General features: G+C 40.2%; 4 protein-coding genes and 1 long non-coding RNA gene across 7 annotated transcripts; 3 read left to right on the forward strand and 2 right to left on the reverse strand.

Annotated features, from left to right (window-relative positions):
• Positions 1 to 628: 628 nt before the first annotated feature.
• On the forward strand, positions 629 to 6,573 carry LOC115677953 (tobamovirus multiplication protein 1-like). Its single transcript, XM_030601204.2, has 11 exons — positions 629 to 1,136; positions 1,720 to 1,810; positions 1,904 to 1,956; positions 2,449 to 2,541; positions 2,683 to 2,754; positions 3,424 to 3,496; positions 4,094 to 4,139; positions 4,261 to 4,324; positions 4,859 to 4,912; positions 5,876 to 5,953; positions 6,046 to 6,573. The coding sequence occupies exons 1-11, from the start codon at positions 981 to 983 to the stop codon at positions 6,136 to 6,138; spliced, it is 873 nt and encodes a 290-aa protein (XP_030457064.1). The 5' UTR covers positions 629 to 980; the 3' UTR covers positions 6,139 to 6,573.
• Positions 879 to 1,312, reverse strand: LOC130135242 (uncharacterized). Its single transcript, XR_008814696.1, has 2 exons — positions 1,185 to 1,312; positions 879 to 1,154 (listed from the first exon to the last, which is right to left on the reverse strand). It is a non-coding gene; the product is annotated as an uncharacterized LOC130135242 (long non-coding RNA).
• Positions 6,574 to 8,828: 2,255 nt separating the features above from the next.
• On the forward strand, positions 8,829 to 17,624 carry LOC115677950 (uncharacterized). Of its 3 annotated transcripts, none has more exons than XM_056303897.1 (22): positions 8,830 to 9,630; positions 9,894 to 10,362; positions 10,466 to 10,551; positions 10,773 to 10,886; positions 11,005 to 11,193; positions 11,301 to 11,366; positions 11,544 to 11,600; positions 11,949 to 12,071; positions 12,180 to 12,296; positions 13,019 to 13,126; positions 13,227 to 13,353; positions 14,101 to 14,244; positions 14,439 to 14,615; positions 14,697 to 14,828; positions 14,980 to 15,311; positions 15,502 to 15,679; positions 15,782 to 16,020; positions 16,322 to 16,511; positions 16,638 to 16,863; positions 16,972 to 17,127; positions 17,200 to 17,290; positions 17,442 to 17,624. In XM_056303897.1, exons 1-21 carry the CDS (start codon positions 8,914 to 8,916, stop codon positions 17,282 to 17,284), a joined length of 4,032 nt encoding a protein of 1,343 aa, XP_056159872.1. In that variant the 5' UTR covers positions 8,830 to 8,913; the 3' UTR covers positions 17,285 to 17,290; positions 17,442 to 17,624. The 3 variants fall into 3 exon arrangements, with proteins under 3 accessions (XP_056159873.1, XP_056159872.1, XP_056159871.1); XM_056303896.1 differs by having other exon boundaries at positions 17,448 to 17,624; XM_056303898.1 differs by lacking the exon at positions 17,442 to 17,624 and having other exon boundaries at positions 8,829 to 9,630; positions 13,028 to 13,126; positions 17,200 to 17,441.
• Positions 17,625 to 18,490: 866 nt separating this feature from the next.
• Positions 18,491 to 19,321, reverse strand: LOC115677954 (15.4 kDa class V heat shock protein). Its single transcript, XM_030601206.2, has 2 exons — positions 19,067 to 19,321; positions 18,491 to 18,911 (listed from the first exon to the last, which is right to left on the reverse strand). The coding sequence occupies exons 1-2, from the start codon at positions 19,206 to 19,208 to the stop codon at positions 18,643 to 18,645; spliced, it is 411 nt and encodes a 136-aa protein (XP_030457066.2). The 5' UTR covers positions 19,209 to 19,321; the 3' UTR covers positions 18,491 to 18,642.
• Positions 19,322 to 20,714: 1,393 nt separating this feature from the next.
• Positions 20,715 to 25,440, forward strand: LOC115677951 (polyadenylate-binding protein RBP45). Its single transcript, XM_030601197.2, has 6 exons — positions 20,715 to 21,099; positions 22,045 to 22,513; positions 24,407 to 24,462; positions 24,540 to 24,670; positions 24,751 to 24,847; positions 24,960 to 25,440. The coding sequence occupies exons 1-6, from the start codon at positions 20,797 to 20,799 to the stop codon at positions 25,143 to 25,145; spliced, it is 1,242 nt and encodes a 413-aa protein (XP_030457057.2). The 5' UTR covers positions 20,715 to 20,796; the 3' UTR covers positions 25,146 to 25,440.
• Positions 25,441 to 27,952: the final 2,512 nt, after the last annotated feature.

The following is a 27,952-nucleotide window of genomic DNA, read 5'->3' on the forward strand; positions in this document are numbered from 1 at the left end:
GGTTCCGGTCCGATCCCGGGCGGTCCTGTGTTTTTGCACACCCCTAATGGGGAGCTCGATTCAAACAGTTTTTACGGTTGGGGACAAACTCTCCAGCGGATGGGAAAGTCAACTCCTTTGACCGCTTGGTGACTAACTTTTTTTTTGTGTGGGAATCTGTGATCATTGTAGGGCAATGGCCTTTTTGTTTTCTGTCGTTTTTTTGTAAGGACAAATCTGAATTGAAGATATGCCGATCGCGACATTGCTAGGTTCATAGTCGAAAGCATCGCACCTCTCTATCTCGTGCATCACAGAAGGCGGAAAGTCGAGGAAGATGGGTCCTTCGGCGAGAGGATCGCGCGATTAGTGTATAGGTGGTAGAGAAACCGTAGCGCCCCACGAAGCGAGATTCAATAATCGCACCGTGATTAGCAACTCATTAGAGAGCAAATCCTAGAGGGTGATTAAATTAAATTGGTAAGAATCACCTTTTTTTTTTGGCCTCTTTGTCAGGGTCAATGATTAATTAATTAGGAGAAGACCTTGAGATTAGCATAGTTTAATCACGAGGAGGAGGGTCGCTAAAACATGTGCCGGCACGCCGCTTGATCACCACTGAAGAGAGAGAGAGAGAGAGACAGTCAGACAGCAACTACCGGGGCTGGTCGTCGTCCGCCAATCTTCAGTCTTCGGTTTGCCTGTTAGAAGCTTAGGTGAGAGCCAAGCCAAATCCTACAGAGAGAGAGAGATCTCCCTCTCGTCTGTGCGACCGTCTGGTAGATTTTCAGGGCAGACCCACCATCTCTCTCTCCCTCTTCTCTTCGCTGGTCGTGTCCAATTCGTGCTTCCTTCGCGAAGCTCTCTCCTTTCCCTCTCTTTCTCGCTCTGGGGGAGCCTGGAGTGGTTCGGTCGGTACGAAAGGTTTTGTTTTTTTTTGTTTTTTTTTTGTGGGCTGTTGTTGGTTCGAGAGGGAGCTGCTTCTCTGGAGTGAGAGGAGCATGGGGAGGAGCCTGCGAGTGGCGGGTCTGTCGCCAATGGAGGTCGCGGCCCTCGTCGCCAGCTGGTGGGACGAGATCAACGACTCCACCCAGTGGCAGGACGGTGTTTTCTACGCTCTCTGTGCCGCCTATGCGCTCGTCTCCTTCGTCGCCCTGGTCTCTCTCTCTCTCTCTCTCTCTCTCTCTCTCTCTCTCTCTCTCTACTATGCTGTGTTGGGTGTTTTCTTGCTCGTGGGATGAGATTGATGTGATTTGGTCGGCTTTGATTATGTTTAGATGTTTTTAGAGATTGTACTTTTGTGATTCTCTGCTTGAGAAATGAGGGGAGCCCTTACTTTTGGTAGATGTGGGATGTGAGAAAGTGCAGTGGAGTGGAATGTACAATCAGAAGCAACTTTTGTGGCAGTCACGATTGGACATGTGAACCGTTTCACCGATTCCCACTTTGGTAAAGTTAAAGATATTGGTTGATGTTGATTGGCTATTGGACCCTTCTTCAGATTTTGATTTTAGACTCGGGTCCAGTCCTTTTCGAGCGTGCAATGTTGCTCGTTCACTAGATCCAGCAGACTTTGAGTTGATCCCACAGTGTCTGAATATTTGTAATGCCGATTGTCTTTGGCCTGTTCACAGTAATTTGAATTGCCTGCCTAGCAAGTGAATTAATTTTCGAGCGTGTAGTTCTATGTTAGCTAGCTTCATTCACGAGTCTCAAGCCGAGTTTGTTTGCAAAGCGCAGATTCAATTGATAAGGATTGAATTGAGAGTGCCTGAATACGGTTGGACGACTCAAAAGGTTTTTCATCTCATGAACTTTATTGTCAATGGAGGTGATTGTTCAATCTTTCTTTACATTTTGATGCTCCATGATTGCATTTCATGGTAATTGTTTGAGGCTTTGCCTTACTGTGTTTCTTATGCAGTACGCGCTATCGTGTTTGGGTTTCACAATCAAGTCTTCGATTTAAGTCCAAAGGTTGGTTTGTGGCTGCTTCTTAAATTTTCTGCTGCAATTTTGGAAGCCCTATGTTTTCAAAGCTCACTTCTTCATGATGTTATATTCATCCCCTACATAATAAGTTCATGGTTCACTTAGAGAGCCCACTGCTTATCTTGAGGGGGCCTGAGATATAAGTGATGTTTGTTAGGTATCACATCCTGAAAGTGGCCTCATTTTTACTGTTTACACTAAATAAAAAAATGTGGTATCACCTGAATATGTAGAATCGACTATTTTGGATGTGGAAGAATTTCATGTTAATAGCACGATCCTACTTTCGCAGGAGTGCCCTCAAACAAGAGATAAAAATGTATCTAATGAAATGAACACTCACAGCATTATGGTTATGATAACATTAGATAGCATTGTTTTAAATGCTCATGGACATCATATATCAACCGTTAGCATCTACAAAGCCTCTTGTTATTTTCTAGCATGCTTACGTGGGACAACTGCAACTTGAAGCAGGTTCTTCTTTGGGTTCTGTTGGATCTTCCGGGGCTCTTATTTTTCTCTACGTACACACTTCTTGTCCTCTTCTGGGCAGAAATATATCATCAGGCAAGTAATTCCATCCTTGTTATTCCTCTCAGTGAGATGCATGATCTCAATTTGCTTCTAATGCTCTATAAGAGTATGTCGCCTTCTCATTTCTTTCTCAATAGTGAGTATATATAATTATAGATCATTCTCAATGAGCAGGCAAGAAGTTTACCGACAGATAAACTAAGGACTGTTTATATTGTAGTCAACTGTGCCATATATTTCATCCAGGTGCTTTTCCTCGATTCCTTTCATGTATCATCTAATTAAATTTATTTTTTTGCACTTTTTTACTGCATCTTTTACATAACTCGTTAGAATGGTGACATGTACACTTGTGCTCTTTCTTGTATGTTTAGATTCTGGTATATTTCTTCTCTTTGTATCAAGTTCTCAGACTCTTATTTGGAAGTTTTAGGTATGTAATTGTCATTGGTCAATATAATCACTTCATGTGAATGCTGCAAGTTGTATAGAGTGCCTGACTGGTCTTTAAAGATCTGCGCGTCAGTCATTTCCTTCAATCAACTCTGGTTGCAGCTTCGCTCAGTTTTGGTCATTGCAAGAATTTTGAAGGCAAAGAAAGGTTTATGGCTAACTAATTCTTTTCATTAGAAAAATTGCCAGTACAATTTGTAGCTGGGGACCTACCGAATTGTAATTTTGAGAGAGAAAATAGTCTGTCTCTCATGCCTCCTGTATGAAGGTAGTCATGTGTTTAGCCAGTGATATCTGCCAAACCATCAGTTTCCATACTGCGTCGTGTATGAATAAAGCTGTGTTAAATTCTCCACAGGGAATGACGAGTCAGTCACTAAAGCAGAATCTGCATTATTTATTTGTTATTGACTCTAGCTAATTTTGCCCCTCTAACTATAGTAATATAAGCATTGATTTCAGGTTTGCATCTGGATTTACCTGTGGATAGATGACAACAGCGTTGTGGAATTTGTTGGGAAGGTATTTATTGCAGGTCAGTTGACATCTCTTACCCACAATGGCATGGAGAGAGAATTTTCTTTATTTTTATTTATTTATTTTGTTTTGAGAGATAATATGTTGAGGTGTTTCAGTTAAGAGTGATCTGCATATATGGTCGAACTTCAATGTCAAACTTATGACAGTTTGAGTACAAGTATTTCTACCCCCTCTTCTGCTCTCGAAACTAGTTGCTCAGCACTGTGCCTATATCTTCTTTCTGTTAAAAACTCCCTTTTCATTCCTTTTCATAAAGCAGAACCTATCAAGAAAGCTTTTTTTGAAAACAGATACAGCTGATGTGAGCTAACTTATATCATTATAAGCTATTCAAGTAGACATCCCAATCCAGCTTCCTCCCAGAAGTGCAAAGAGTATAGTGATTAACACCTCTTTCAGGTTAGGGTGGAAAGAAGAAAACGGAACTTCTTTTTCGCGAGTTAAACTGAGAGCTTTTTTAGCAGGGGTAAATGTGTTAGTCAGTGGAGCCATAGGGGATGCATTATAATTTTTCCTTTTGTAATTCAAGCTTTCTTTTTGTCCTAATCAATATATCTGCTTGGTACTTATTCTGGAATCTTGTTTCTCACAGTTGTGTCAATATTAGCTGCATTGGGCTTCTTGCTTTATGGAGGAAGGTGAGTATTAGAAGTTGATGTGCTGATTTATTAGTCAGTGCATCTGGAACTTTTATGTTCTGCTTACTCTTTGTGGTTTGATTTTTTCCTTGTGATCAGTGTTGTTGTCAAATGATTCCAGGTTGTTTTTCATGTTGAGGCGGTTTCCTATTGAATCTAAAGGAAGAAGGAAGAAGCTCCATGAGGTGGTTCTCCTTTCGTTTTAAATCAAAACTTAGTTGTGTCGCTTCTTTCTGCTTCTTGCCTTTGTTTAAGATAAATATGTTTAAATATTGCACACTTCTGTAATGATTACTCTGAAGTTAAAGTGAAAATATGAAATGTATTGCTGGTGGTTGGTGCTTGGTGCTGTCAGTAATATCTTTGTTAGAAGCTGGATATCTTGGGATCAGACTATAGTTTGTTTGCAAGTGAAGTTCTGTGTTCTTTCAACTCTCACAAGTGCTGGGGCATCTTCCTTGTTTTTTCCTTTGCCCTTTCACTCGGCTCTGTCAAAAGTTTTTTTATTTGACTGGATACATATCCAATTTATCCAACTTTCAAGCAGGTCTTGATACGTTTATATTGGGTATTTATGATTTAACACATGAAAGTTTTCTAGGATCATCGATCCTGCCGAACACTATTGTATTGGATGTGTATGTGAAAAGCCAAATCAAATGTGGCTTTTGGATTGATTTTCCTGACTACCTGACATGGGGTGTGCACCTTTTCGGCAGGTTGGATCTGTCACGGCCATATGCTTCACCTGCTTCCTTATCAGATGTTTTGTGGTGAGCACCTACTGAGTCTTCTAGCAATGCAAAGTCTGTAGTTGAGTCTACAAGTTTTAGAAAGGATAGCCTCATTTTTTGTGCCTTTACTATATCAACCTCAGGCTGTTATTCGAAACGCCTATTATAGATATGTTGCCACAGGAAATTTGTTTGAAGCATGTGATTCTAAAGCTAGAGTCCTTGTCTTCGTTCTGTGTCCTAGTTCTCATTGTTTTTCTACATCTTTGAACATATGTGACTTAACCTGGTAGATTGTATCGTTGTCCATTTATTTCTATGTCATACGTAGCTTGTCTACGATGGCAGTTCCTCCCCTAAAGTACTCCCTGCCTTTGCTGAAAGGAAGTTTCAGTAAAGGACTATCGAGAGGAGAAGGAAGCCCAAAGACTATTTTTCCAGACTTCATTGGTGGAATAAAACTAAGATACTTTTGTTCAAACAAAATTTGAAGAAAATCAAGATAGGGCAGTACACAAATGTAGTTGAAAGTGAAGAGATACCCAATATCTAGCTTAATGAGCTGGCATTAGAAAGCTTTTTTCCCATGTTGTTATGAGTATATTGACTATGAAGTTCCTGCTTCAATGATTGGCCTCTGTTATGGAATTGGTTTCTCTCAAGCCTCCTGCTTAAGTATGCTAGCTTCTAAATGCAAGTCTGGTAACCATTGACTTCCTTTACGGTGACGTGATTTGTTACCATCTTTGGATTACCAAGTTAGAATTCTTGGCTTGTATCAAGGATTTAATTTTTTCAAAAGCAGGTAGGCATTTTAGTGTCTTCTTGCTAATACCTCTGCTGAAGAGTCCTGCCATTTGAGCAAAACTCATTATATGCGTGTTGAGCTGCAACTGAAAATGCTTTTAAGGGGAGGAGAAAAAAGATCCATTGCCGTTATATTGATTTAGTCAGGGTTGCAGTTTGTTTCTTGAGCTCTAAATTTGAGCTGGCAAAATGCAGGTCCTCTTATCCGCATTCGCTTCAGATGCATCCCTCGATGTTTTGTATCATCCGATTTTAAATTTGATATATTACACGGTACTTTCTTATCCCATTTCTTTGTGAGGTTCGTTTATTTGTTCCTCATCTAAATGTTTATATTCTTCAAATGTCTGTTGCTCCAATAACAGCTGGTTGAGATCCTACCTTCAGCTTTAGTCCTTTTTATCTTACGGAAGTTGCCTCCCAAGAGGATATCGGCTCAATACCATCCGATCCGCTAGTCAAAGTCAATCCTTTTTTTGGTAGATAATTATTCTTTTGTCCTCTTGAAGATGGGTTTTTTCATGGTTCGACAGCTAGAGTTACCGAAGTTGAGTAATGGGAAGCAGAGCCTGAAAAAAAAACATTCCAGATGTATCGTTCTGGTATGGCTCACGACGCCGGCAATTCTTTTTACATATTTACTGTTGTAATTTATTGTAGGGAGGTGCTTTCCATTTACTTCTCTTTCTTCTTTTTTCTTTCTTCTAATCCACTTTCTTTTGAGCGGGGTTCGAGGGGCACGGAAAAGGGCCGCATGTTGTATCATAAGTCATGTGCAGATATTCGGTGAGGCATTTGGAAAAAGAAAGAGTCAAATGTGATTTCAGATAATTAGGTCCTCATGTTTATAGCAATGACATTGGCTTTGTTAACAGAAGAGCTATTGCAGATCATGTGTTCTCTGTTTTCGAATTCTTGGAGTAGTAGGAAAAAAGTTGATGTTTGTGTAACAGTGCTTGTGTTGCTAATGTGGCTGTTCTCTGGCTCATACTGGTGATGCATTGCTTACCCTCGAGCAATTCCTAGTTGTGATCACTGATTTTAATGGTCAGAGCTGTTGGTAAGAATGTCACATGCCGACTCTTCTTATCCGGAGAGTGCGCGATTCTCTCGCGCCGTGTGAAAGCAAAATAGCTAATGGATTGGAGATCAAGCCAAATTTCCAGTGGATTTTGACCCTTTTCCTGTTGACGCTGTTATCTAGCCATAATGCTGTTCATCAGGGGTGATCGGCATCAAAATAGGTAGGTCCTAGGCCAGAAACCCGAAACCTATCTTGTCATAGTAGTTCTTTTGGTTTTCGCAACTTGGAATTGGACTGGTTGACCTTGGATTTGGCATGGAACCGAACTGGTTAAGGCCGGTTCCTCAAAATCTTTTTACCAGGGAGCCGAACTGGTCATCGCGAAAACCGGCGTGGACCCGATCCGGTAACGCTACTACGGGCCGGTTCAAACCGGCTCTTATTGCTCACCTCTACTGTTCATTACAGAAAATTAACTAGAAAACGACCAAATTTTAATGTGACTACCTCTTTCTCGGTGCTGAATACACAAATAGACGAAATATTCGAAATTGTCGCTGAATATGGATCTGTATTGGCAAGAGAGCCATAGAGGAACACGAGCAAGTTATCCGATCTCTTTGACCTCCTGTGTTTCAATGCATGTTGATTCTATCCCAGTGTCGTTTTAATTCACTCCCCAACTTTCAAATTGTTTGTCTCTGCATCTACACCAGAATGGAAATGGTTAGAAAGTTTTTAAGTACCGAATCTATCTTGGCCAAACTTACTTTTCTGTATAAAATGTCATTAATTTCACTTGGATATCATCAGTTTTCAATTTTTTTTTTAACTTTGAAGAGTTACTAAATACGTGACGATACTACTAAATACCGATGGTAAAACATAATTTTTTTACGTGAAAAAAACTTGTTTCTGGAATTTGGAGATTCCATGACCAGTGCTCATTCCTATCGACTAAATAATCTTTAATTGAATTAAACAATATCTTTTATTTGAAAAATGCAACAAAAAAAAATTTTCATTTGCGAATGTTAATACTACAAAAAACCTTGAACTGGTGCACCTTTAATAAATTTACCCTAAACTAATTTTTTTACCACCAAAAATCCTGAACTAGTATACTTGTAACAAATTTACCCTCCATTAGTTTTTTTAAAATTTTAGAGTTAAATTGCTAACTTGGATGACATGTGGCAGTTGACATGTGTATTAGTTTAAGGTTTTACGTATTAGTTTAATTTAACGAAGGGTAAATTTGTCACAAGTGTACCAGTTTGGGGTTTTGTTGGTCAAAAAATTAGTTTGGATAAATTTGTTACAGGTGTACTGGTTTGGGGTTTTTGATAGTCAAAAAATTAATTTGAGGTAAATATGTCACTGGTGTACCAATGGGTTCTTTGTGGTATTAATCATTGTGAATTTGCATCTTTAGTACCGGTTCCATTCTAGGCCTTTATTTTTCAAAACCATGTTTTGGTGTTTTATTTTCTTATTTTGCCCAAAAGAGCAAAATAATTCTTGAATTTTGGTTTGATTTGTAATGTGGTACATGAATTTTTAATTTGTTCAATGCGGTCCTTAGACTTTTGGTACATGTTCAGCTCAGTCCCTGTACTATATAAAAATGCTTGATGTTGTTGTACTCCATTAATTTAAGTTCATGACAATATTAAATATTTTCATATAATTCAAGGACTAAACTGAATATGTATAAAGAATTCAAGGACTATATTGAAATAATTGAAAGTTCATGGACCAACATTGTATATCGAGCTATAGTTCAAGGACCATATTGAAAAAATTAAAAATTTAAGGATCACACTGCATATCGAACCAGAGTTATTGACCCGAAATTTATGGACCATTCGTGTCATTTTCAAGGTGGAAAAAAAAAGTGTGTTTTTTGGGCTCTAACCTCTCCCTCACGCGCCTCAGCGCTCCGCTCATCATCATCATCACGCGCCGCTCCTTCTCCGACACGGCCCACAAGGCTCTTTTCTAACCTTTTCTCCTTTTGCCCGCCTTCATCTGCAGATTTCAAATTCAAAGCTTTCTCTCTCTTCTTCTTCTTCATTCTCTCTCTCTAACCTTCCATATCCTCTTCAACCTTCCGCTCTCTAACGTCCCTAAAAAATTCACCACCACAGTCACAAACCCATTTGCGATCTTCACCGCAGGAACTCGAAGCTTTTCGGGGTAACAATCAATGGAGTTCTCCGACCACCAGCCATCATCTTCCCACCACCCTCCTCCTCCTTCTTCTTCCTTTCTCAAAGACATTTCGAACTTCAAGACCCCGAGCCGGCCCCCGCGCAACCCGGGTTTCCAATCCCCGAACCCGCAATTCTTCACCGCCTCCAAGCAGACCCCTCTCCCTCTCTCCCTCTCCACCGCCCGCCGCGCTGCCGCGGGCGGCCGCCCCTCGCGCTCGAGGCGGAAACAATCCGCCTCGTCGGCCGCGGCGAGCCGCAGGCTCAAGGCGTTCGAGCTTGAGCAGTCGCGGTCGTCGCGCAAGGCCCAGTTGAGGAAGGAGCAGAATCTAAGGGCGCTGGCGAAGTCCCTCACTGCTTGGCTCGATTTCTTGTTCCGGAACCCCAGGTCGTGCGGGTGCGATTTGTCGGTGGGCTTGGATGGGCGTGGCGATGAGGGGAATGCGGTGACGGGGAAGAGGGGGAGCTGGCCAAAGGTCGGGGTAGGGTTCGATCCTGCAGTGCCGAGCCCGAAGAGGATGAGGGACTTGCGGTGGCGGAATGAGGAGGATGGCGGTGGGATCTCGGAGGGGTTCTCGAATTTGAAGTTCGATAGATTGAGGGATTCGTTGGAGCACGTTTGCAGTTTCGATGATCTGAAGGAGAGGATGCTGGTTTATTTAAACTTGGCTTGTTGCAAAGAGATTTTTAAAGTAATGACCCAAGTCACTAAGGTATGATGGGAATTCCTGAATTTCATAGTGCTTAAGTGGTCAGCATTTAGGGAAGTTTTCTTAATAGGGACTAAGAACTGTAGTAAATGTGCTGAAAGGTTCAATGAATAACTTAGATCACATTTTGAAATAATTTCATCAGCATTAGTTCTTTTACTTTTGTCCATTGCTGATATGGAAATGGTTGGCCACATTCATTTTTGTGTTATCTCAATGTTCATGTTTGTAGACGTTTTCTTTAATAGCTTTCCCCATTTCTGCAGAACATTGATGATGGAAGACTTAAAATGAAGGCTCATTGCCCTATAGTTACAGATTTTGGCATGAAGGAGAAGGTCATTAGAATTCTCTTATGCTATAACCCGCTCTGGCTTAGGATAGGGTTATTCATTATTCTTGGGGGCGATTCATTGTTGCCTAATGAAGATGCTGAGTCTGATCAAGATGCTGCATTCTTGAAACTGGTCATCGAAAGGCAGTTCCTCTCACATGGGGGTTTAGCCAAAGCATATGCTTATAATAAGAAGGTTGAAGGCTTATACAGACCAGGTTATTATGAATCTCTGGGGAATGTCATACTCAAAAGGTTTCTGCTTCTTGTTCTTATATTGGATAGAGCTAAATCCCAAAGCAGTCTTCCTCTCAAGTATGGTATTGATGGATTGGACGGAGGTTCTCCCTTATTATTTTCTCTTCAATCTAGTATCAAATCAAGCCGTCAGGTGGTTAATGGTAAGGGTTGAACAGCTACTTATTTGGTAAAGTCTAAATTGTTTTTTATGACTGACTCTATCCATTGTAGGTTGACTTTTCTCTCTTTCTGGTTCACAATTAGATTTCTTGTCATCTGATGTGATGCATGGAGAAGGTAATCTTCTTGCACATCTAGTGATTGTAGGATTCAAAGTATCTTATCAGCAGGTATGCTCACTCCATTCGTACTGCTTGTTCAATTTGTTTTGCATGTGTTTCCTCATGCTCGAGACTACGGCATCCTAATGTGGGTTTGGAGTACCATTTTACTTTAAATTTGCGTCTGCATGCATTGATGTTCAGGCATCACGACACTAGTGTTGCATAACAGGCAATAAGTTACCATATTATGATATTTGATTCATGATCTGTCATTTGTCGTGCTATAGTGCCCCCTGATTGAGTACGACTTCAGATTAACTGATGTGTTGGAGGATCTCCATGATGGGGTGCGACTCTGTCGGGCTATCCAGCTTTTAAAGCAAGACTCATCAATTCTATTGGTATGTTCAATGAAATGAAGTTTGTGTGGCAGCTGACTCTAGCGCCTCTCTTCCACAGTTTAGCGATTTTTTTTTGTCTAAATTTTTAGTGATATTTTAGTGATTATGCTATGTACAGAAACTGGTAGTTCCCACAGACACTCTGAAGAAAAATGTAGCAAACTGTGGCATTGCATTGCAATATCTTAAGCAGTCTGGTGTGCCGCTAAAGGATGAAGATGGAATGACAATAGAAGCAGATGATGTTGCCTGTGGAGATAAGGAACTTACCCTTTCTTTGCTCTGGAACATGTTTCTTCACTTGCAGGTTTGTCCGCTTCTACTTTCTGAAAATTGGATTTGCAAATTTAAACTAGAAATGGCTTGCTTGTTAATTCTGGTATATGGATAATATCCTTTTCGATGGAACTGCAGCTACCTCTTCTTATTGATAAAGAGGTTCTAGCGGAGGAGGTCTCCCGAGTTCGTGGAGTCTCTGTGGTATGTCCAAAACTGGATGACATCCTATTTTACATAGCATGATGGAGCATGTGCATGCGAGTCCCTAGTTGTGTCCAGTTGCTTAAATGTGTGGATTTGAACAATAAGCTTATTCTCCCCTCCTCTACGTTCTTTGGTTTTAGAAAGATAATAAAGTTTCCTTCCATTACATCGCAGGACAAAATGATCACCTATGACTGCACTTTGCTGGACATCATCTTAAACTGGATTCAGGTACCTCTCTGTTAAACATATTGTAGTCGGATTCTGTTTGACTCTGATATTATAGTCAAACCTCTTTTATATTATATTGCCTTCATTTGGAACATCTGGCAATAGAATTTTTGTTCTCCTTCTCGTTTAAAGATATTTATATCAGACTTATCGTATCCTAAGGCAGGGTTTTGATTTCTTCTTTATTTATCCCATACCTTGACTGTTAAGTGTTGAGCTTTGTATCTTTCTTTCTGCATTGACCATCAGAGACATTGGTCCTGGCCCTCCTGGGGTGTATTGCCTTCATTCTTCAGCTTTTTAAGCACGTATCTGGTTCAATTGACCGTTGTTATTGCATGTTTGCAGGCAATTTGTGACAGTTATGGTCTCAAGATTGACAATCTCAATTCCTTGATTGACGGAAAAGCCATATGGTGCTTGCTTGACTATTACTTTCGCAAGGAACTTCATCGCTCTTGTCCTTTAAAGGTCTTCAGGAATTATCTGTTGTCGACATGAAAATTTTCATGCATTTTTTTTTAATAACAACACTAGTGTCATTTGTTCAGACGAATAACACTGCTGTTGTTTATTCAGGATAACAATGGAGCAAGAGGTGAAGAATCAATCATGGCTGCTGCTGATTATACAGATGCAGTGCACAATTTCATTTTATCACAGAAATTGACAGGTTTACTTGGAGATTTTCCTGAGGTATGTCTTATAGAAGATTTCTCCAACATGATACTTCATACTTCATATGTTTCTTCTGAAAGTTAGAAAAGTAGTTCAGACATCTACACGGCATCTCTCATCCTTGCTTCTTGGTAAGATCCATGATTCAGAGATTCCATTGAAGTTATGGACGTAACTAAGTGCACATTCTTCGTGAGCCTCTCTCTATTGAAGTTATGATACTGCCTGGCATTCCATTTTTGGCACTTACCAATCATTATAATGTATAATTAAGTACCTCCACTGCAGGATAGGACTACAGTCTGTGATTTGTCCATCCCTTTTGACTTATGAATTTAATGTATCTCCTCCAGTGGTAACAATTTTAATCAAGTTGCATGCAAGTTTTTTGTTAAAGAGAGTTTGACCTTAAATGTATTTTGTCGTCAATGGATTACCATTAGTGTCCGGGATCAGACAAGATTGATAGATTTGAAAATGATATGCATGGTTGCATGTGGTTTGAGATGATATTTGCTTCTCAGTTAGAATGGTATGCTCAGCATGTTTGTTCTAGAAACTTTTTGCAAACAGCTGCGTTATTAAATCTATATAAATACGTGTCAGCTCTACCACCACAAATGGTCCAATTTCAGGCTCCTCCTTTTTATGCATTTGCTGATATCTTGCTACAGTATGTGGACTTTCTTGTGTTGCAGTCCATTACTTTAATTAGTCGTCTTTTAATTTTGCTAATGCAGATTCTGCAGATAAGTGATGTACTGGAGCATCACGGCGCGCGTAATAGTCGCAGTGTCGTTATTTTGTTGGTGTTCCTTGCATGTCATTTGGTTATGAAGAAGAATATGGTAATGGTTTAACTGCTATCCCTGAGGATACGTTATGCCTCTTCTCCTTTTGTTTAAAAACTATACTCTAGAAGTTACAGCTGAGTTTTCTCTCGAGCAGGATCATTTGAATTTTCATAAGCTCTTAAGTTGCACATGTCATGTGGAGAGAAGACACTCAAGCCATCAACGGAGTTTTGTCAATTCTAATTTAGCAAAGGAAGATGCAGATGGGCTGAGCAATGCAGGTGTGTATGCTAGCATACTGATAGCTAATATGGAGAACTTAGGTAGAACTGCTGGCTAGCTGTCAGATTTCTATTAATTTATAACAACTAAAATATAGTTTGTAGTTTGTACCGTAGGTGCAGTGTGCCATCAGAGCCTTGGATTTTTCCAATTTGATCTCATGAAAGCTATATCCAAGCCATCCATCTTTCCGCTCTCTGGAGTCCTATTTCTTTTGTAATTCTGCCCAATCTCAGATTAGTTTTTGGGCTTCCACTAGATACATCAACCTTCCTACGTGCGAAAAGTGCAATATCAAACTATGTCAGAAGAATAATGTTTCGAAAAAGTTGTCTTCCCTTTGTCAAACATCTTCGGCTGTAAAGTTGCAGATTGGACCGCATTTAAGGATACCACCTTGAGATATAGCTCTTAAACGAAAATTTGGAAGTGGAGAGTTTATTATTGCATGGAAAAATCATGAAGACAGAGATTGATAAACATGTGATGTTATGAACTTTTGTATTTGTGGACTATGGGATGATTTAAAGATTTTATTGATTAGTGGAGCGTCTGAAATAAGAAAACTGTATTGAAATCTGTCACTTTTATGTTGAACCAGTCTTCGAGGCAAACTACACTGGGCAAGAGAATTTTTCCGTTTATCCTTACTTTTATGTTTTTTGAGACTTTTTGGCTGCTCCTACTAAACATTTTATGCACTGGCTTGAAATTTGAAGTAGTCATGTCTCTTTTTTTTTTTTCAGCATTAGAAGCAGCAAAGAGGTTCAAGGCCATCCAGGCTTGGTGGCAAAGTATGGCTGAGAAGGACTTCAAAAGCATTTCAAATCCACAAAATTCTGCTCTTGATGTCTTCCCAATCAGCAAATCAGAAAATGAACCTAAAAGAGGTAGTCAACTGCCAAACCACTATGAGTTATATAGAGTTACTTCTCAAGGATATATTACTTGTAGGCATTCACTTCCCAAGTGGTTTGCAGAATACGATTCTTTTTGTTTCATTAAATTTTTTTTTACATTGGATCGATTGTCAAGATTATGTAGTGCAACTATAGAATCTCTAGTAATTGTCGAATGCTTTCAGATGATGCCGCCTGTCTTATCCAGTCCCACTACAGAGGAATGATAGAACGTCGCAAGTTTTTGAAGATTATGGATGCAGTTTCTTTGCTGCAGAGTGCTACTCGGGCTTGGTTAGTTGTCAGGCAGAAAATGCTGCTCACCAGAAGTTTTGTCATTGAGGTGGATGAATTTCTATGCGGTAAATGATCTTCTTGGATAATAATCTAGTATCACTTAATTTTATTCTTTTATTTTCATGATTTGTCAGATTCTTGTGCAGGTAGAGGGAAGAGTTCAGAAACATATGGGAGATACTTGTTACTTATTTTTACCAGGCATAACTTAGTCAAGATGAGAAGGTCGGTATTGTTTATCCAGCGAGCAGCAAGGAAATGGATCTCTCAGCGCAAAGGTATTGCAATTTATGTGGCACATCATCACTAACCTAGGCAATACTTCTTTTGTTAGCGATTGCATACCAGGGTGCACTTTGAGGTCAATTGCTGTATTTAAGAACTCTTAAATAGGTCACTACATTGAAATGGTTTTTGAAACATGCACAGAAATGAGTTCAACAATTATTCGAACAAATGCTGCAACTCAAATTCAGCTTGCTTGGCGGAACGTTTGTCTCCGGAATTCTCTCAATAACAAGCACTGCGCTGCTATAAAGATCCAGTCTCATGTTCGTGGTTGGTTCTTAAGAAGGGAGTACTTGAATCAGAAACAAGCAGCACTTACAATCGATCGTAATTTTCAACGCCTTAGATGCTGGAGGTTGAAACAACGTGCGGAAGTCTCAATTAAGTCAGCCATCGTAATCCAATGTTATGCTCGTAGATGGATTTGCCAAAGATGGTACTCTAGATGTCACCAGCTTATTGTTCAAATCCAGGTACAGTATCTGTCGGATCGTGTACTTGTTTTCTGCAAAATGTGCGCTTTTCCATTTTTATGGAATAAGTAAGCCACTCACTTTTATAATAATACAACAATGTTTATTTTGCACATCCATTAACTATTGCAATTTAATAATATAGAGGTGTTACATTTGTGGCTAATTGCTTTGCTCTAAACAAATCCAGAGCCGATGCCGTGGTTGGTTGATAAGAAGAGACTTTTTAGCTCGGAGAGAGGCTGCTATTATAATCCAGAGTTCTGCACGCCGTCTTATATGCTGGAAGGGTCTTTGTAACTGCAGATATGCTGCTATAGACATTCAAAGCTTTGTAAGGGGACAAATGACACGGAAGAGGCTTATAGGTACTAGTAAATCTCTCGTGTATATCTATAACCTCTTTACTGTGCAACATGTTCTTTCTCTGTTATATAGTGACAATAATCGGTACATGTCGGGTACTTCAGGGCCTTTAAACTCTAGGACTGTCAACTTTAGCTCCACTTTAGAGACCACAAGTGGCTATTCTCAGAATTCCAAAATCAAGATTCCACTTTCCTCCATTATAAGACTGCAAAGATGGTGGAGAAGTGTTCTCTTGCAAAGATTGAGAAGTAAATCAGCGACTGTCATTCAGTCCTATGCTCGGGGGTGGATTGCAAAGCGGAAAGCCGCAAGAGAGTGGGATCTTGTTGTTCTAATCCAGGTAAACTCTTCATTCCCGCATTCATGGGCCCAACTCTCCTAAAGTTGGCCAATACCTTCTTTTTGCTCATTCTATACTTTTTGCTTTCTACTTTGTATTTATTCAAGAGCAGACCAGAACTCCAATTTTATTCCCTTATCATGGTTGATACCCCTAGTTGGGAATAGCCCATCTATCATTTGTGGGATTCATTTTTACCATGACCAGCCCTTGGCCAATTTGTGTTTCCACATCAACATCATGTATTGCTCTCGTTACTTTGTATGATCATGTCAGACTTATTTGATTTGTCATTCAACAGTCATACTGGAAAGGTCACCTTACACGAAAAGAGTCAAGGGCCCAGGTTGTGGACTTGCGCCTGAGAGTGCAGAAGGCAGCTGAAAATGTGGATGACAACATGCGGATCATAAACAGACTTAAAGCAGCACTTTCTGAATTGCTGAATGTAAGAAGTGTCAGCAGCATTCTGCAAACTTGTGCCACTTTAGGTAAGTAATATTTCGAGAAATTTTCTGAACTTTTTGTGTTGAAAGACTACCTAAGCTATATTGGACTAACTATTTAAACATGTTGTAAAAACTGATTGGAGTGGTTTGGTGATGCTTTTCTTCTAGACATGGCAACTCGACATTCTCAGAAGTGTTGTGAGAAACTTGTGGAGGCAGGAGCAATTGACAAATTGTTGAAACTCATTCGCTCGATGACCCGAAGTATTCCTGACCAGGAGGTTCTAAAACATGCTTTGTCTACACTCAGGAACCTTGCCCGCTACACAGAATTGCTTGACGTGTTAATTGGCAGTCATGGATCTATCGAAACCATTTTCTTTGAGATGCTAAGGTATGGTCACGAGAATCACTACAGCTCTACATGAAAATGTATTCCTTGCCGAACATAAGGAAGACATGAACCATGATTGATAATTTCTGCTGGACTATTGTCTTTCAGGAACAAGGAGGATGGATTCTTTATTGCTTCCGAGCTGCTGAAAAAGATGTGTACTAGGGACAAGGGTGTGGAAGCTCTGCATAAGTCACCTTCTTTGCTCAAGAGGCTTAATGGTTTGGTTGAAGAACTTACAAGGAGAGTCCACACCGACAAAAGGTATTTCCGCTTTAAGGTTTTGACTGCTCTTTGAGGCTATACTTCTGGTCATAACCGTTTTGTCATTTATAGATTTGGACGGGTCGTCGCTGCGAAAGAGAACACTGAAAGGAGGTTGAAAGAGGCAGCCGACCTTCTGAAGCTGATGACTTGCTAGATCCAGGTCGGCGTTCGAAGGCGTGGACTTGTACATTCTTCCATGACACATTCATACAACCAATTGCCTTGATTGGTACTAACAAGTGATGCGTGATGCAATTTATACCCTTTTTGGTTTTAATTGGTTTTACTTCTTTTGTATATTTAAATGGAAGGGACAGGATTCATTGGTGTGAATGGCTGTGCTTGCCGATCTCAGTCAAAGTTGGAGGCATAGGTGTGGTTCCGATTGTTGCTCGTGAACTGCAACTGCAATCTGCAATTGCCTTTCGGCTTTGTTTGTCGCTTATCAATTCACTTCCTTGAAAATGGCATGACATGAAATTTACTTTTCCAAAGCTCTAACAAGGGCACTCACTAGGCAATGAAAGAAAACGAGAGTGTACCATACGGAACAAGTGCTCCGGTTTTATTTCAATTCGCATTTTGATGGTACAGTGGTGATGGGGCTTGCTTAAAACAGTCAATAATTATGACTCGAGTCTAATATTTTGATTGCGGGTGTGGGATTGTTAGGAGAACACTCAAGAAGTTGTCGATGCTAATTATGGTTGCTAATAAAAAAGATTGTAAGATAATACACCGATTTTTCTTGCCACCAATATCAAGCTTTTCTTTATTAAACATAATTAATTGTTGCTGCATAGTATAGTACCATATCCTATTGGGCCATCTTTTCATAAAAAAGGATACAGTGTTGGCCCAATTAACAACTCTCTCTCTCTCTCTCTCTCTCTCTCTCTCTCTGTAGACTCCAGTGGGGGTTATTAAATTGGACAACTTGCATCTGAAGCGACTATAGTATGAAAAGATAATGCCAAACAGTGAACAATACATAGCGTGCTCCAACTTGCATTCGCAGCCGCAAGATTTTGGGGCGGCGATTCCCTCCGGAGGCGTTGAAATCCGAGAGAGCAAGAGATCCAGATTCCACGGTTCCACCAACCTCAAACAGTATCTTCCTACCGCCCTTTGGACTGCTATTTGAGTAACTGTATGCCATCATTGCCCCACAAACCTTATTGGAACTTTGGGAGGGACAGACACGAGATCACATCAAAAGCTTGTGAGATTGGAATCTTTACTTGGTTCAGGAATCAGAATCAAGATTCAGGACAATTCATTCAGATTCAGAAAGGATCATGTTGAAAACACCAACAGGACCAACAATGATTTATAGCAAAATTTAGCACCAGAACAATGATTAAGAAGAACAGAGTTCAAGTTTTCCATTTCATGCCAATCAAATTTTGTACAACCCAGCAATCCCAGAAAAATGTCCTAAGAATCAAATCCATCGACCCAAGAAACCTAACACAACATCATTCGCTAGAGACAACCTTTTTTGGATAAATTTCAAGCTGCCCTAGCAAGAACCTCAAGTCTCTCGGGCACATCAGCTGGGTCAATAAGGAAACCCCTCCTGGCAAGAGACCTTGGCACCTTGACAGTCAAGACCCCATCCTCGTACCCAGCAGAAATCCCGTTCACATCCACCATGTTAGGGAGCCTGAACTTCCTCATGAAACTCCTGGCAGGCTCTCTTGACTCCTCCACAGCTTCTGTTCTTATCATCAGGTACCTCGAGTCCTCAACTTCCACTCTTATCTCCTCTTTCCTCACACCTGCCACACACCCATTCAAGAAAAACAGAAAGGGAAAAAGGTCACGTCTTTATCAGTCAAGAGCACAAAACCAGGTGTGAAATGAATTGGGTAAGAAGAAAGATTGTGAAAGGTGAGAGATTTGGTGGAGATTTCTTCGGATGATGACGGCGTACCTGGAAGATCAGCAGAGAAGATGTGGCACTCCGGGGTCTGTGCCCAATGGACATAGTTTTCTGGGATGAAGTGATAGGGGGAAAGAAGGGGAGATGTGAAGAGGTGACTCCATGCAGGTGACGCATATGTTGGGATCTCCATGGATTCAGAAGAGGCAGCTCGTGGTATATTGGTGGGTAGAGATTGACCATAGAGATGAAGGGGAGAGGCTCATGGTGTTGTAGCAATTTATAGGCCCAGGGTGACAGCCTTCGAAGTTTGATGGGTCAGCTGTTCATTGGCTCATTTGTCGGCCGATGAAATAGTTCACTTTTTTTCTACCAAAAAAAAAAATTCACTTTCTTCCTCCTAGTTCATAGAATTGGAGGGTGATTCCCATATCAAGTGGACGACCCATCATCAGCTTGAACTTTCAAATTGAAAGATGCAGACTTAGAAGTTTCAAGAATGCAATTTCAAAATGATATCTAATTAAACTTGAAAATGATATCTTGTCGCGTGGCTCAATGTGAGATTTGGATTCGATTGGAGTCAACGTTAATGGAGCATATTGAATTAGATTCCGAAATGTTAAATGAGCGTTATAAAGACTGGAATACTAAACGATAAATCGCCATTATACGAAATTCGGGGTAAAATATAATTTTCCCTCGTCCCAAGTGGTTTATGTAACTTGGGTAACTAGAAAGTGTGTAAAATACTAAACTTTCTGTACAATGACAGGAAAGTTATTGAGGACTCGCGACAATTTTCATCAAGACTTAAATCCCACATCTTCCCGAGCTTCTCTCTTTTCAATTGTTTTCTTTGTTTTACTTTCATTTTAATTTTGTCACGAATTTGATTTGCAATGTCTGCATACTTTTCTGACAAGATTGGTTCACCTGATTAACGTTGCCCATCAATGAGATTACCACAACAATAGCACAATAAAGCAAGTAAAAAAAGTTCCTTTTATCATTACACTACTCTTTTCACGTGTTTCCCATGTTTCAATGGAAGAATTTAGTTGCACAAAAAGGTTAGACCAAAAAAAGAAAAGTAAATCTTGATTTAACCCACGTTACCATTATGTGATACATCCCCAATATAATCGATTCATTGTTAGGTCATGCACATCGAGATGCCAAAAAAATCATATCTTCACGATCATAATTACAAGAAATTATGAAGCTCTCAAAACAAATCCGATCATGGCTTCGTAGCATATAAGACTTGCCAATCATCTTCGGCGCCTACTCGCAACCATTCCTCTCCATTTTAAGCCTACCCTCAATATTGAACCGTCAAGGAGATGGAAATGGAAATGGACGAGCGATCCAGCTCCGAATCAGTCCGATTGAAAAAAGTAAAACCGTGCCGTCTCTGACAGTTCGAACAAGGTTTCAGAGGCCCTCGCTCGCATCGGGCGCACCAAGAAGATTCTCCGGCAATTCATTTCAAACTCGGGTTCCGTCGGTCCATTGATCAGGTCTAGTCGAACCACCGAGGAGGTGCACCTAGACACACACACCCCCCAGAAAAGGTAAAAGCCTTTCAACCTTGCCACGCCTGACATATTGACGTGGCCACCCTTTTCTCTCTCTCTCTCTCTCTCCATCCCATATAATAAAAATCTCTCCTTTTCCTCATCTCCTCTTCTTCTTCCCCCTCTCATTTCCCACCTCTCCTTGCCACCCCCTTTCTAGGGTTTCTCTCTCTCTCTCTCTCTATCTCTTATCTCTGCAAGATGATGCAGGCCTCTGCAACCGGCATGGTCCCTCCCCCACTCGATCAGCAGCAGCAGTACCAATACCAGCAGCAGCAGCAGCAGCAGCAGCAGCAACCGTCGCAGCAGCCGCCGCCGCCCTACATGATGATGCCCCAGGCCCCTCCCCCGCCGCAGATGTGGGCCGCCCAGCCCCAGCCCGCGATGCCCCAGCAGGGCACTCCCCCCGCCGGCGCCGACGAGGTCCGCACCCTCTGGATCGGGGACTTGCAGTACTGGATGGACGAGAGCTATCTCGCCAGTTGCTTCGCCGCCACCGGAGAGGTCTAAAGCTTGAATCTTTCTCGTCTTTCCCTTGTTGGTTCTGTGTCTTTCGTCGCGCATCTCGATCTGTTCGCCGGGCGTCGCCGTTGCTGCTTAGGGGGAGATGACCGTGCGGTTTTAATGGAGATTGGGATGGGATGTCTGATTGCGAGCTTTTCATTCGATATGTTTTCGTTTAATCTCCTGATATATGGGTGGCCGCCTTAATTTCGATTCCTTTGGATGAGCCGAATCATAGTGTAAGGAGTAATTTGTTTTTTTTTTTGTGTGCAGTTTGGCATAAAATTCATTTGATTTGAGACGATAGAATAAAGTTAGTAGATGGGACTTTCAAGGATTGCTTGTAATAGGTTAAGTTGGAGAGATTTGGATCCTACCAATGGAGATTGGATGGAAAAAATCTTTGCTTTAGACTTTAATATGAATGCTCATGTTTCTAATTAGTGTGTGGTTTGATCGAGGTGTGGACAGCATACTGTAATTTGCAGATTTATTGGATGGGTTGGCCGAAATAGCTGGGAAGAGATTTAGGTGGAGAGGACGTTGTTTTGGTCAGTTCATTGAGTGCTCTTGTTTGTTGCAGATGGCAATGGCAAACATATTATAGCAAGATTTTGCCTTTTCCTTTTTTTTGTTGGAATGTCAACAGTTTCTATTAGCTGGATCACTAATGTACTAGTCTGCAATGACTAATGGTGGGGGTGGAGACAAGAACTTTCACATGGGGAGTATATGAACAGAGCAGACTAGCTGAGAAAAATGGTCGCTACTGTGCTATCTTTCATTGATAAGAAATCTTTTAGTCTGGTGCTTATCTCACATTCTAACATTCACCTTAGACTTAGATTCACTCCAATACTGGTGGAGAATGCTTGCACGAGAACATTGCTACGTGTAAGTTTTGAACATCAAGCGTCTCATCTGTTGAAGCTGTTTCTTATTTAGGTGGCCAACGTAAAGGTTATCAGGAACAAGCAAACAATGCAACCAGAAGGTTATGGTTTCATTGAGTTTTACACTCGGGCAGCGGCTGAAAGAGTACTACAGACGTACAATGGTGCCATCATGCCCAATGGTGGGCAGAGCTTTAGACTAAACTGGGCTAGTGCTGGTGAAAAGCGTGCGGATGATACCCCTGAATATACAATTTTCGTGGGGGACTTGGCTTCAGATGTTACGGACTACATGTTGCAAGAGATGTTCAGGGGACGCTATCCTTCTGTTAGGAGCGCAAAAGTAGTAATGGACAGGCTTACGAGCCGTACAAAGGGTTATGGGTTTGTTAAGTTTGGAGATGAAAGTGAGCAGATACGTGCTATGAGTGAGATGAATGGAGTCTTCCTTTCGACAAGACCTATGCGAATTGGACTTGCAACAAACAAGAAGATTGCTACTGGGCAACAGTATCAAAAAGGTATGTTACCGCAATTGATCTTGCATGTTGTTACTTGCTAGTAGTCACTACGTGGGATTATATTCTATCTTGATGTGAAACTGCTGTTGTGCTTAGTTGTGATATCAATCTCTTTATTGTTTGTTTTATAGAAGATCCCCAACTTTCTTAGTATTTTGCCTTTTCAATCTCTGATCCACGATATGCCTAGCGTACTGTTATCTACTTTCTCCGTCTCAGTATTGTTGTTGAAGACGAGCAGCAGTTACAAAGTTACTTTCAAGTATTTGGGCTCAATAAGTATTGTCAGTTTAAGCTTCCAAAACTTATAGAACTCCTATTGTCTCAAAGCAGGCTGTCGAGAGGCTCTATCATATAGGGGCCTGGAACTGATTTCGGATGAAATGGTTGTCCTTTTAGTCCGTGGCCTCGCTTAGGTCAGTGTTCCTGTTTACGTAATGTTGTTTATTTGAGTTTCATGTAGCATTTTGATGCTACAGTTTCAGTTTATTCTCAGTTTAATCCTTCTAGCAGCCAGTGAGATTACATTCCGATATTATACTGGTTAATTACGGAGCCACCGGTTTAGTTGCATTTTGTTTTAGTGCTCGTCAATTTTCTTCGTCCATATTTCCTTTCCGAGATTTCTTTCGAGTTCATTGTTAAATTCCTTATTACTGGCCTAGAGTTGTCCTATTGTGTCTCTCTTTCTGCCGAATTCTAATTTGGGGTCGTCATCTTTTTAAAATTGTAAAGTTTCCCTGGAGCTCAGGTTCTCGGAATTCTCTCTAACAGGCTAGCTGTTGCTGATCAAGTCATTCTCCTGGCATCTATTTTTGCCTACTCTTTTGCTCAACTCTCATTTCCTTAATGGTAATAGTCTTCCAATTCTCGATGAATTAAGACTACTCATATAAACATGACCCGCTTCAACCATAAGTTTCCTTTTTCTGATATCGTTGCTGGGGTTCCCTATTTACCACAGATTACATTGGAAATGCCTTTACTATCGGGCCTGAAGATTAGTTATTCTGGCCTGTACTCTGGGTGGGAGCTTATGTTTTTGGTTGAATATGAATATGTTCTTCCTGTCAGCGTCAACTGCTGTATAGTATAGATTGTTCTGGTCTAGGAAATGGGGAGTTGTTGGAAAACAAGTTCATTATTGGTGTTAGTGAGTCGGTGATTAGAGTATTATTTATGTGCTTTGACTAAATGAACTTTTTCGAATTGAAGGATTTGTTATGATCTCACAGAAAAGGTAGTCATAGTGTTGCACTTGGTGTTTAGGCCAAATAGACCCTGCATGGATATACAGAGTTCCATTTATAGGTTATGAAAGTGACGTTGCAAATAAATCTGATTTATAGGCTAAATAATCTAGTTTCTGCTTGGAAACTTTTGTTCTTTTTTATTTCCTCACCAGTCGAAGTTTTGGTTTGAGCAAGTTATGTGTAGGTTTCAGAAATGGATTATCTAGTGTGCTGTCCTTGGTTTTCTTTCTATTTAGATACATATGAATAGGAAAACTCTTAATGCTATTTCAGTCTATCCTTTGCTCAGTTGTTTCCAGCGTTGCATGGTGTATTTAGACATTGGATTTTTTAGTAGTGATATTGGCGGCATTATAGCCATCATAATCATCATCATTACTAGCATTATTATTTGGACAGCTGTTTGGCTTATTATTTGGGTCTTTCTTTAGCATCTGAGTGTGTTGCTGTTTGTTGATTTGGCATTTTTGGGGCAAGACAGACAACTGAAATCTGGTATTTGCAAGTACTATAAGCGATAGATCAAACCTGCCTCTGGAGACACTCGGATTTGACTTGCTCAAAAGAGATGCCTCACTTGAAATGGCGATACAAATTCTCTTCATTGTTTCATTTATGAGCTTGTTTTACTTATTTGCAGCATCTTACCAGAACACTCAAGTTACTCCAAATGAGACTGATCCCAATAATAAAACTGTAATTTTTCTTCCTCATCTTCCAGTATTAAGAAACCAGTTTGTTATAATGGGCGTCACTAAGATTTTTCATTTCAGGTATTTGTTGGTGGTCTAGATCCCAATGTGACCGATGACCACTTGAGACAAGTTTTTGGACAGTACGGTGAAATTGTCCAGGTGAAAATACCACCTGGGAAGCGGTGCGGATTTGTTCAGTTTGGCGATAGGTAACCCCAGTTTATTAATCTCTGAGATGGCATCTCTTACCAGAAATTATAGTTTTCTTACTCATTGTTTGATTCACCAGAAGCTGTGCGGAGGAAGCTTTGCGAATGTTGAATGGAACCCAGCTGGGAGGACAAAGCATTCGGCTGTCATGGGGACGGAGTCCTGCAAACAAACAGGTTTGCTTATTCATTCGGATGATTTGATAATGTGTCCGTCAAATTTTCCCCCTGTATCGATAATTCTGTGCAGCACTCCTCTTAACATGTGATCTGTGTGTGCGTTTTTTAGCCCCAGTCAGATCCGAACCAGTATGGAGGGTATTATGGATACGCCGCTGGTTACGAAAACTATGGATATGGTGCAGCTTCGCAAGATGCTAACATGTACTATGGCGGTTACGCTGGATATGCAAATTATCAGCAGCCCCAGCAGCAGCAGCAGCAGCAACAGCAACAACAATTAGGTTATAGTTGAGAATTTGGCAAATCTCGGGGTATTCTGTCATTGTGCTTATCCCGTAAATGGAAGCTGCGCTCCTCTCTACCTTCTCTCTTTCTTGCCTATTGCGAGCCTTTTTTAGTTTGTCGTCTTAGAGTTTATGCACCGACATAAACCTTGGAATCTTTTGTCCGAATATCTCATATGTTGTACTGCCTTCTTTTTGTGTTCTTGATGCGTTTTTTCCCCCTCGGGTATTTCCATAATATCTTGTGTTACATGTGACGTTATTGTAGCTGACTAGATTAAATAGAGTGGCATGTTAATCTTCTGTTGAGAGTATGAATCTCTTAAATGAATGTGCTTGTCTGTGTGGCATCTCGTCCATGAAGTGATCTGCCGAACCTATTTGCCTTTTAGACTAGCATTTAGTTTAGTGGTTGAAACTCCGCTAGACATTTGTTCGGGCAGTGCGTTATCAGTGATGTTGGCTAACTGTTGATTTCATACCGACTCTTCGGATTTCATGCTGATTTCGGAGAAGGATCTTCAGACTTAGTGGTGCCTGAATGAAGAGTGAATGTTCAGTGATGTACGTGTAGATATTGGGAAACCTTGAACCAAGTTGATAGGCTTCTATCGGTGTTGGTTTTGTGCCTGGAGTAATGCCGCGGCCTTGGCGAGTTTCTCCCTGCGATGTTGAACAGCATCATGACTGCCGTGGGCATCGAGAGATTGCGGGAGGATGCGTCTCAGACCGAGCATTCCCTCTTTGCTGGGTTAGAGACTTCATGACAATATGACCTAACTGACCGAAAAAAAGAAAAATGACAATATGACCTAAGTAAAATATTTTCATTCCTTTGTCCTCCTCCCTTGTTCCAAAGATCTGTTGAGCAGGACAGACGATTGCCATAGTTGTGCAAAAGCTGAGACATATATGAGAAGTAGACTTGTCAAATAGGTGGGTCGGGTTGGGATTGTGTTAGGTCGAAAACGGTCCAACTCAAATAGATCTATTTAATTTATTTTCATGTAATGCAAATTTAATGACCCATACTCAATTCAATTCATATCCGAACCGATCCATGTTGCTAAAATACTTTCATATTTAATTAAACCTAAGAAAATTCATATCTAAATTGAGATAAGAATTTGGAGTGAGGGAGTGCGAGATTGAGTGAGGGTGAAGAAAATAAGTTGAGTTTAAATAAATTGTAGATTCAATTACGATCCATTTAACACTCATATTATACTTATATTCATTTTTGCCCCATTTACTAAATATAACTAATTTATTTATGGCCCATTTACTGATATATGAGTTAAGAAATGAGTTTATGACTATTTTGACAGGTGTAATGAGAAGGATTGAACAGACCTCTCCTGTCTTGTCTGCCTTCTCTTTTTGCTCTTTTTTTTTTTCTCTTTTTTATGCCTTTTCTGAGGGGTGATGAAAGGGCTTTGTGATGTGTATCATTAAGGATTTTGCAAGGTGGGTTGGTCTTATACTTTGGCCAAATGTCACGTTGGGATTTCATTTTTGACAGGCAAAAATTGCACATTGAGTTGTTCCATGTTAGGACACATTCTAATGGAGCTGCCAACTGCCAAGCGCCTGATACTTAAAATCAATTTTTTATTATTATTCTTTTGTTTAATGAAATGATTAAAAAAATAAAAATAAAACGCCGCCCTAATCTGCCACCTTTCTTGAACTTAATATTTTAGGAGGGCAAGATGGTTTTCAAGAAATTCCATAACATCGTGTCTCAATTTTTCAAATTGCCAAGAGCATGCCATGACACTAGTGTATGTACAAGTTATAGCAGGCCGCCGGCCCAAAATTCTCCCTTAATATAGATCTAGTTTTCTTTCCGCGCTATTCGAAATTGAAATTGCAGGGAGGATTTGGACATGAATTCCAAATGTGATGATGTGCGCTCCATAAAAAGGAGATTTGTTAGGCAATCGTTCGGAGGTATCAAACTTTAATTACTAATAATATTTTATGATCTTTTTTTTATATTTATTTTGGAAAATGGCACAAATGGTCATTGAACCTTGACCCAATATACAATGTGGTCCATGAACTTTTAATTTGTTCAATGTTGTCTTTAAACTTTAGCGTAATGTGCAATGTGGTTTGTGAACTTTTAATTTATTCAATGTAATCCTTGAACTTTCTGAACATATTCAATTTAGTTGCTGGACTGTATAAAAATATTCGATGTTATCCCTGAACAAGAATTAATGGAAGGATAACATTGAACATTTTCATATAGTTCGGGGACTAAGTTGAATATGTCCACATCGAACAAATTAAAAGTTCAGAGACCACATTGCATATTAGGCTAAAATTTAGGGATCACATTGCACATTAGGCCAAAGTCAGGAACCATTTGTGTTATTATTATTATTTTTTTCCTTTCTATATGTTCATGTATCAAATTCATTCATACGAAGACCTTCAAAAGAGCCGGCGGCCATCACACTCATTTCAGCTAACTCAAAAATATTCTTGGTCAATAAAGCTTTAATAGTTTCTTTTGCTTTTTGGTCCTTGTCATTTCACTTTTTTGGAAGGGCCCCCCTAATTTTTTTTATATAATTAATTTTGTGGACATGTTGAATTCAAAGCTTGGATTTCTTCACGCCGGAGGTGGGAAACCACGGTCCGCTCTACACACAAGACAGGCCCTCATGTTTGATGCCCCCTTTTGACTAATGGTGCTCTTCCTAAATCAATTATCAAACCCCCACTAGCTGAAAAATAAAATAAGAAAAATAATAAGTAAATAATAAAATAAAAAAAGAACATAGGGTATGATAAATAAATAATT

This window comes from Syzygium oleosum, unplaced genomic scaffold (assembly GCF_021117445.2).
Source record: "Syzygium oleosum isolate NSW1041296 unplaced genomic scaffold, Sole_v2.1 Sole_v2.29, whole genome shotgun sequence".
In the NCBI taxonomy this organism is placed as follows: Eukaryota; Viridiplantae; Streptophyta; class Magnoliopsida; order Myrtales; family Myrtaceae; genus Syzygium; species Syzygium oleosum.

Excerpts from the sequence above, each read along its gene's own strand:
- LOC115677953 (XM_030601204.2), top strand. The coding sequence starts at position 981 with ATGGGGAGGAGCCTGCGAGTGGCGGGTCTGTCGCCAATGGAGGTCGCG. Across the intron at positions 1,957-2,448 it reads TCTTCGATTTAAGTCCAAAG|GTTCTTCTTTGGGTTCTGTT; the intron begins GTTGGTTTGTGG and ends AACTTGAAGCAG. Across the intron at positions 3,497-4,093 it reads TGGGAAGGTATTTATTGCAG|TTGTGTCAATATTAGCTGCA; the intron begins GTCAGTTGACAT and ends TGTTTCTCACAG.
- LOC115677950 (XM_056303897.1), top strand. The coding sequence starts at position 8,914 with ATGGAGTTCTCCGACCACCAGCCATCATCTTCCCACCACCCTCCTCCT. Across the intron at positions 10,887-11,004 it reads AAGACTCATCAATTCTATTG|AAACTGGTAGTTCCCACAGA; the intron begins GTATGTTCAATG and ends TGCTATGTACAG. Across the intron at positions 14,829-14,979 it reads ATGGATCTCTCAGCGCAAAG|AAATGAGTTCAACAATTATT; the intron begins GTATTGCAATTT and ends AAACATGCACAG.
- LOC115677954 (XM_030601206.2), bottom strand. The coding sequence starts at position 19,208 with ATGGAGATCCCAACATATGCGTCACCTGCATGGAGTCACCTCTTCACA. Across the intron at positions 18,912-19,066 it reads CTTCTCTGCTGATCTTCCAG|GTGTGAGGAAAGAGGAGATA; the intron begins GTACGCCGTCAT and ends GGTGTGTGGCAG.
- LOC115677951 (XM_030601197.2), top strand. The coding sequence starts at position 20,797 with ATGATGCAGGCCTCTGCAACCGGCATGGTCCCTCCCCCACTCGATCAG. Across the intron at positions 22,514-24,406 it reads TGGGCAACAGTATCAAAAAG|CATCTTACCAGAACACTCAA; the intron begins GTATGTTACCGC and ends ACTTATTTGCAG. Across the intron at positions 24,463-24,539 it reads CTGATCCCAATAATAAAACT|GTATTTGTTGGTGGTCTAGA; the intron begins GTAATTTTTCTT and ends TTTTCATTTCAG.